Source organism: Daphnia pulex, chromosome 9 (genome assembly GCF_021134715.1).
Source record: "Daphnia pulex isolate KAP4 chromosome 9, ASM2113471v1".
NCBI classification, from domain to species: domain Eukaryota; kingdom Metazoa; phylum Arthropoda; class Branchiopoda; order Diplostraca; family Daphniidae; genus Daphnia; species Daphnia pulex.
The window spans coordinates 3,720,576-3,729,014 of record NC_060025.1 but is presented as its reverse complement, the minus strand read 5'-3'; the positions used below and the strand labels follow the sequence as shown (position 1 = coordinate 3,729,014).

The 8,439-nt window shown below is 42.0% G+C and overlaps 1 protein-coding gene and 1 long non-coding RNA gene across 2 annotated transcripts; both read right to left on the bottom strand.

Annotated features, from left to right (window-relative positions):
* Positions 1-927: 927 nt before the first annotated feature.
* Positions 928-7,481, bottom strand: LOC124202786 (periostin-like). Its single transcript, XM_046599208.1, has 14 exons — positions 7,098-7,481; positions 5,098-5,196; positions 4,293-4,357; positions 4,077-4,183; positions 3,776-3,991; positions 3,513-3,644; positions 3,280-3,451; positions 2,791-3,000; positions 2,592-2,729; positions 2,407-2,522; positions 2,133-2,323; positions 1,884-2,049; positions 1,639-1,761; positions 928-1,561 (listed from the first exon to the last, which is right to left on the bottom strand). The coding sequence occupies exons 1-14, from the start codon at positions 7,214-7,216 to the stop codon at positions 1,442-1,444; spliced, it is 1,974 nt and encodes a 657-aa protein (XP_046455164.1). The 5' UTR covers positions 7,217-7,481; the 3' UTR covers positions 928-1,441.
* Positions 4,397-5,091, bottom strand: LOC124202793. Its single transcript, XR_006878337.1, has 2 exons — positions 4,915-5,091; positions 4,397-4,835 (listed from the first exon to the last, which is right to left on the bottom strand). It is a non-coding gene; the product is annotated as an uncharacterized LOC124202793 (long non-coding RNA).
* Positions 7,482-8,439: the final 958 nt, after the last annotated feature.

The following is an 8,439-nucleotide window of genomic DNA, read 5'->3' as shown; positions in this document are numbered from 1 at the left end:
AAGGGGTGGTCCAGTAGTGGTCGGTCCGGGTCGGTCTTAAAAGGATACCAAAATAGCGCAAAATAGATAAAAGAGTGCTGAGATGAAATGTTTTCTCCGAATCGCTCGACCTCCCATTTAACAGTTGCGCCAAATCTAACACAAACACTTTAAATCTTTTTAAGGCCATTTCAAGTTATTAGCAATAATAAAGTATGACCCAAGACATTTTACTTCGCTTCTGTGATGATGTATGCTGTTCGCGTTTTCTTTTCGCGTTGTAAATTCTAAACGTATATGTGAAAAGTTTTCATTTTTTTAAGTTAACCCAACTATGGAATAATTGCGATAAAAATAGCTAATATTTCGTTTTGCCCAACATATATCACGAATCATGAAGTTGGTTCCACTGGAAGAAAGTTAAAGAAGTCATATGAGCAGTCGCGGTTCAATCCCGAAAACCCAAGCTGTCTACTACGTCTACATATATTAGGCTCGGCCATGTGTACATACACCTTATTTCTCTTGTGGGGCTGAAGGGAGTAAAACGCCTTATTCAAAAAGCTTAAAAAATTTAACACACACTGAGTGGGTTACATAACCAATCGGATTTCTTACATTCCAGGAAGAAAAAAAAATCGGGGAAAATCAGTTTTGGCCGGTTTTTGGCTTACTGTGTAAATAGTACCATATGCAAATGGGACCTTATTGCTTGTGTTCTGGCTTATTGGACGTCTAACATCGTATCATTTATTTTTTAATTGAATGTGTAAACTAAATCGGCCTATAAAATCTAGATAATCAATAAGATTCTCGGGGGTAGTAATTTTGTAGTTTAATGATCGATCTAAATCAAGTTCGGAATCGAGAGTATTAGCGTGATGAAATAATGGTTTAACTGAACGATGGCTGCCATCGCCGTTAAAAATAAAATTGACAAGCATTGAATAACACTGGTGACAGCAGTGTGATGTACTGGATTAGCTATGTTGCATTTTTCAAGCCATTCCCTTGATAAAAGTATTGAATCTGGTTTTACATAAGACATTATTGGCTTTCGTATATGGTGTGTCATGCCGGCTCCACAAATCCAAATAGCAGAACAACTGAAAAAACTCAAAATTAAAACAAAAAAAAAAGTTATTATGAAGGCACACAAGTGGTTGAGTGAGTGAGAGGGGGAAAGTGGTCAAATAAGATAAAAGGCTACATGTTTAAGCGTCCTGTAGGAGGGTATAAATGCTTTCCACCGCTGAACAAGAGTATACAGAAAACAAAAGGTATACTACTGGTGGATCTGAGAGATAATAAAGGAGGAGGGAGATGAACGAAAAAAGCGCGGGAAAGAAGGAGAAATTCAAACGCGCTACAAATTCGAATTGAATTGAAAACGAGCAAAAAAATTTTAAAAAAAAGGAAGAATAAATGCGCGTTTTTTTATAAGAGTGAGCTCTGTCTCCTTCTACTGGACGAGAGGTTCGGCCTCCTCCTCGTCGATTTCTGGCATCAAGACTTTGTCGATAACGTGGATGACACCGTTCGTGTTCATCAAATCCGTTTTGATGACCGTGGCTTCCTTCACCTTTAGATAAAGCAATAGTAAAAATACAGAAAAGAATTACAGATAGTTCATTTCTCATTCGAATAAGGGACATTTACTTTGAGGACTGTCTCAATCCGTTGAACTGCCAGTGTGCCAAAGATCGATGGCAACTTGTAGATCAGATGCGGTCTGAAGGAGTCGGAGTTGAAGAGGCCCGGGACGACGTGATTGGCTACAATCTAATACACGGATGGAATTACATAATGCAGATCAAACGGACAGCGCCATCTTTTAGAGTTTTTCTGAGCTGAAAGCTAAAAACCCCAACCGAATAAAAGAAAAAGAAAAAGAAAAAACTGACCGTTTTCAATAAAGAGCGATTCTTCATGGCATTTTCAACCGCCGCCGTTCCTAATTCCTCGAAAGCGGCATCGGTGGGCACGAAGAATGTGGCCGATATGCCACCGGAAGCGAAATCGAGAGCGTCGCTGCCCGTCATCACCAATTCCATCGCTTGGAGGAACGTCCTGTATTGAGTTTGAGAAGAGAAGATTCAGAAAGGATGGTTTGGCTTTCGCCATTTGAGAAGAATTTTCGAAGGTAGGTGTACTTAAAATTTCCTTCGCGTCGCAGTAAATCACCGGCCGAAATGTTGGCCGGAATCATGACGCGGTTGATGATGTGAATGACGCCGTTCTGGCCTTCCATGTCGGCCTTCTCGATGACAGCGCATTCGACTCCGATGGCTTTGCGGTAGACGCTCAAACGGAGAGGATTCTCTTCGTCGAGGGACATGACGATCTAACCATTGCAAATTCAACCCAAAGAAAAAAAATCTCTTTTAAACATTGGTAAAAGAAGATGTCGGAAAAACTAAATGATACCTCGCTATCCTTGATTTTGTTGGTGAGAACCCTGCCCTGGGTGGCGTGGTAGAGGATGGCCGCTTGAGCCTTTTCCTGACTTGAACGCATATCTTGTAGAACTGCATCCGGCAGAGCTGTAGACCAAAATCAAAATTTCATTTCATTTTCGAGAAAGCTAAAAAATAGAGTTAAATCTGATGTACAGTAGAAAGCTGCTTCGGAAGGGATGAAGATGGTGTAGGCACCGAATTTCGAAAATGCCTCTTCCACTCCACCAATTTTGACCAGTTCCATGAAGGTAGTGAGTCTCTGCGACTCGGCCAGCTCAAGAAGATTTTTAGCTGCAATTGCATCATCAAAGTTTAGAAAGTGTCAAACGGTGATATTATGATGTTGTCAAACCTCGGTTGGGTAGGAGGACATCGTCGATCATGTGAACTAAACCGTTGGAACCGAGAACGAAATCATTGCGCATACGAGACCCTTCGACGCTGACGCCCTGCGAATCGCATTCCAAGCGCAATCGATTACCGGCGAACGTCCGCATGCTGTGATCGTCGATGATGGCCGTTGTGCATAACGGGTGCACCAGTACGTGGTTCTGCAACAAAGCTTTGTAAACAGGGAAGAAAAGTATAAAGCGGAGAAAATACTGAAATCACAACACGTCATTTTTTTAAGGTTTCATTTGGGAAAAATAAATCAATCTTGATTTATCTTGATGCCAAATATTTCCCTTAATATTCCAAATTCTAATATCAATCCTATATTAATTTCAGTAAAATTTTAAATTCTATATAATAATCCGGTCTTTAAAAGAGTTAAAATAACGATTGTAGGAAGGTGATGTAGCATGCAAATCAGGTCACAAGCTGCTAACACGACCGTTACCCAATCGAGCTTCCTTATCCTTCATGATGGCATCGAGACGAGAAGCCGGAATTTTTTGAAAGGCCTCATCCGAGGGTGCCAGAATGGTGATGGCTGCATTTCCGGCGGACCGCAGTTTATTGAAGAAAGCTGATTCTTCCATGGCTTTGGCCAGAACCGAGAATCGGCCGTCCTATTAAAATGGGATTATTTTTTGTAATGAATTTTGTTGACGAGAATTTTAATTTGGATACCGATGTAACAATCTCCGAAACGTCTCGACTGAGGACTGCGCCAGGGTCGAGCAGACTGTCGATGATGTGGACAACACCGTTGGTGGCTTCTTGATCCTTTCGCACTATCGTGCGGCAGTTGACGGTCAACATCTACACAAGTTTATGGAGCAAAGATGAACTCATAATTTAAACCACTGTTCGGGTTTTGAATTGACTTTGAATTGTGCCATATAAATATGATTTGTAATGGTTGTTTTCTATGACTTGCATGGTTTACTCACGCCGCTGGAATATTTGTTGATACGCAAGCGATTGCCGTTGTAGAGCGTCGGTATGGTCTGATCGGCCTGGAAGGTATCGGACGTCACTTTGCGATCGGAGACGTGGTAACGAAGGATCGGATTTTCGATGTTGCCGCGGAAGGAGTCGACGCGGGCGCGCAATTCACGCGGTATGTTGGCGAAGGCTTCGTTGGTCGGAGCGAACAACGTAAATGCCTGGCGGTCAATGTTTAAAAGAGATAATCGACTGATGCACACGAAATGCAAATTGAAAAATAATAATAAAAAAAGGGGTACATACTCCTTCGCGGGCCCATTCTTTCTGCAGACCGGATTCTTCGACGTATTGAACGAAATCCGTGGCTCCCAGCTCGCGTGCCGTTTCCAAAATGTTCTTCAGTGGCTTCACTGTCGAATGAGATTGACGTTATTTTTGTTTCTTTCCCGTTTTTTCTTTTTTTTTTGCGAAATTTTTCTTGAAAATACGGAAATCAATTTCTTTCACATTCTCACATACCTCCTGCGCATCCTTCTTGACCCGGTACGCGATGGAAGCCTTCACAGCACTCGAAACGAAGTACCCTGTCAAAGTAATTTCGATCGACATTTAGAAACTATAAGTAAGGCATCAATTTCTTCATTTTGCATTTGAAACGCAAAACCTAAATGAACACAGACACACTGTTGTACAGACACTCAGACATAATAATAAAAAAAAACGGAATATTAAAATATTAAACCTAAAACGAAAATGAATAAATAAATATACTACACAAAAAAAGAAAAAAAAAGAAAACAAGCACAAAACAAAAATAGAGTGCGGGTTACAAAAATATCGGCCACCGAGAATCGACGACAACGGGAACATTGCGAGATGAGCGCGCTGGGAGCCGAGGTAATCAGATCTAAACACATAAACCACCACCATGATAACCCTAGTTGAACGAACGCCATCAAGCAACGGATGAGATTGCTGCGTTCATCGTCATTTTTTTCTCGGCCCCTAAGCGTTCGCGGTTGCCGGACAGAACGCGCATCGTGATGGTGTACACAAGCTGCACTATATTTAATGTTAAGGAAAAGTCACACGAACCCAAAACTTTCGACTAATAAAAAAAAAGAAGAAAACACATATACACCAAAAAAGCGAGAAAATGTTGACATAGATATACGACTATATACACAAGAAGAGTTGGATAATACGCGTGCGTGAAGACTGAAGAGCCAAATAAGCCAAGCCAAGTCAAGCCAAGACAGATGATGACGACGGGACGAAACGGAATGGGAGAATATGGGAATAGGGGGAGAGGAGATTGGCTTACGTTTTCTGGCCACAGATCTTGCGGGGCAGATAGTATTTACACTCTGTCCAGATTTTCCATTTGCTTCCAGGCACTTCTTCCACCACGCAGGCGTTGGGTCTGTAAAAATCAAATGAAACATTTTTTTGGGGTCACATCATCGGCATACAATAAACCAGTAAGTTCGAGATTGATCATCACCACCTTCTCATCCATCTCACTTACATAATCATCATCATCATATTTAAAATAAAAAAGACGCAAATTCTAAGGTTGTTCGCCTTTTTTTTTTCGAAGCAAGTTTTTGTGATTTATTTATTTAGCTTTGACTCTCCGACTCCGATGACGCGGCGTAAAAAGCAAAAAAATCCCCCCTAGTGATGCAGCACTATGTTGTTTTTTGCGACGCGGCAAGTCACACGGACGACGAACGCTAACGACTCGGGCAGATTTTTCTACGCTGTCTTAATGAATATTGTGCGCAGATACTGGGAAAGCATATCAACATCCAAGCATGGAAGAGCATTATAGTGTACAATTTACTTGACTATGAAAAGGAAAAAATCGTGACGTAAAAAAAAATGTAAAAATGTAAATTTGTGTGTGTCGTGCATGGCTGGATTCAAAGAGGGCAAGTCCTTTAATATGGTGATAAAACAACATGGATGAATAACCCATTTGATAGATCAGCGACGGAGATGGATGAACGCGGTGCTGTAGTGATGAAAACTTCCGTACATGGTAGCAAGTGCGCGCCTGTTTGTCAGTCGTATTCAAAATAAAATGTTGTTTATGCGATCGAGATCACCAAACCGTCTAGGATGGGAAATTATACACGACAAGGGAGGTCTACAAGCTGTATAGAAGCTACAACCACAATAAAAACACTGTACATGGCTATCGTGTCGACGGATGGCCTGATCACCTCGCCGCGCACGAACGCGATGGACCTCACGGTAGCGTTTCCCAGCAGTGCTCTTTACCATATAAGCTGAACGGAGAATATTAGATCACGTGACGAATCTTTTGCCTTTCCGGCTCGCTGCAGCTGACCCACAAAAACCCTATTCCCTATTCAGCGTTCAATGAATCACCGCGCCTTTCAATTTAAAAATTTTACCAAGGAAATTGACGCATTTAGATGAATTTTCTATACATTAGCATCAGCAAAACTCAAATGAAGTTGAAATTTCCATAGGCGAAGCTGCAGGACGTCAACCCGGCTGGTGTTATCGACAGGAATGACGATGAGCACGAATGCAAACCCAAAAAGAGTTTCACATTGTGACCTTGGCTGGTGTATGGCGATAATTATTCAGAACGGCAGTGCATTGTCCCCCCCGAAAGAACCGTCATCCGAAAAGAATCTGACCAAATAAGGCTCGAGTCCGCAGTCATCAATTGCAAATCCTCCGAGGACTAGCCCGTTTCCTAGTTGGGACGCAGTCGCCTTACTTGTAGTGTTTCACTCGTTTAAATAACGACAACGAAAATAACGTATTAACGAGCCTCGTTATCGACTTTTTTGGAAAATGCTCGTTTTTTTCGTTAACGATAACGAAATGGCTGTTTTTTTCGTTGTTTTCGTTAATTTCTTGCTAAATTTTTCGTATCAAAACCGTAGAGATTTCAAATTTTTTGACCACCAGGGGGAACTTTTTTTCCCCTCAAAATTTGGAATTTTCAATTTTGGGATGACCACCTACTAGCGACTTAGCGATCCCCTAGCGAGGAATTAGGCCATTATTTTCGCATCAATTATTTCTACATCATTTGGCCTAACAGGCCTTAGAAAACGAGGTTCTAAAAAAAAATTGTAAGGTAAACGATAACGGTCGCAAAAACAGAAAAATGCGACACGTTTAAATTAACGAAACGAAGAACGAAACGAATGAAAAATTAAAAAAATAACGATTAACGATAACGATAACGAATCCAAAAAAGCACAACGGTGAAACACTACTTACTTGACGCTCTCGCCGCATGCCAATAAAAGCCAAAACTAGACGATCTCTGCTTACCCTTGCTGGCGTGCGAATCGGATGTGCCACGAAGGCAACTTGGACTTGTTGGCAGCATCCACCGTGAACCAGGAAGCGCAGCAGAGCAGGACGACAATCAACAGGGAGATGGCTTTCATCGTTCAATTGTTTTTCGCTGTTATTTTCGTTCCAAGTTGTAGCTGATCCACTGTGAGTACTAACTTTTCACGTCACGACGAAGCGCGAAGCTCGGCTTATCTTCTTTCCAAAATAAACAAGTCGAACGAGACGCAAAAAAACAAACAAAACGGGCTGGTTCGTTTTCTCTTCAGATGCCGACGAGATCCAACAATGCTGATCATGCAGCAGCTGAACTGACGCCACAGCTTCGACTGGCGAGGTGCTCTTCTCTCACTATAGTTTGGGCTGTCCATCAGTGCATCGGTGGACGTGGGAGGTAGGGCCTGATACGATTGCGTGAGCGTGAGTGGACCATCGAGTTTCGTCCCGCCTTGTTTGTGCGGTCGCCTTTTCTTGCCCTTTGAGCACGCCGTTTCCGATTTAAAAGCTATAATCAGGACACCATTTGCCATGCAGGGCATTATCGCTTCTTTCGATTTTTCGATTTATTTTATTTTGTACAGCATGAATTCTCCTCTTTAAAAGCCGACGATTCAGATTGCAGACGGTCGGGCATAGGGCCTAAATTGCAATGCACATCTTTTCGTATCTACAAGGTTAATGACTTTTTTTCACCATCTAAACAGTTAATACATGTGAAAAGAAAGTGAAGAAAACCCCAACAAAAAAAATGAAATTGACCTAAATCATTTAGGTTGTGACTTTCCTAAAATGGCAACGCATGTGGCCTAGGTATAAGCAGCTGAGGGTGGGTGGGTGGCTCAAAATTGACACACAGGGTGAATCACAGCCTTGTGGCCGTAACTGAAGTAGGCTATGAGCAAATTCCAAAATGCAAGAGTTATTGAGTTGTTAATGCATGGACTACTCTAACTAAAGGACGGGACTCTTCGGCATTTCCTATGTGGGCCATGTAAATTTTTTTCCCGAAAAATCGGAATCAGAATTTAAAAATAACTATTTCATTACTTAATGTTCCTATACCTTAAATTTGAGAGTGTGAGCCCTTGCATTTAATTGTACATATTGATCTTATGCCCAATCTCTAACCTCAAGCTAGCCAGAGATTTTCCCGCTGTAACTGTGTTCACCGCTCTCTGCTTGGTGGAGGCTGTACCGGTGGCCGTCGGCTGATGGTCTTGAAGGTGCAACCAAACCGGGTAGACTCCAAAAAGCCAAGCAGAGCTCGCGGATGATCGCCCGCCCAGCGTGGTGTAAATAGGCCCAGTTTCCCTTTTCG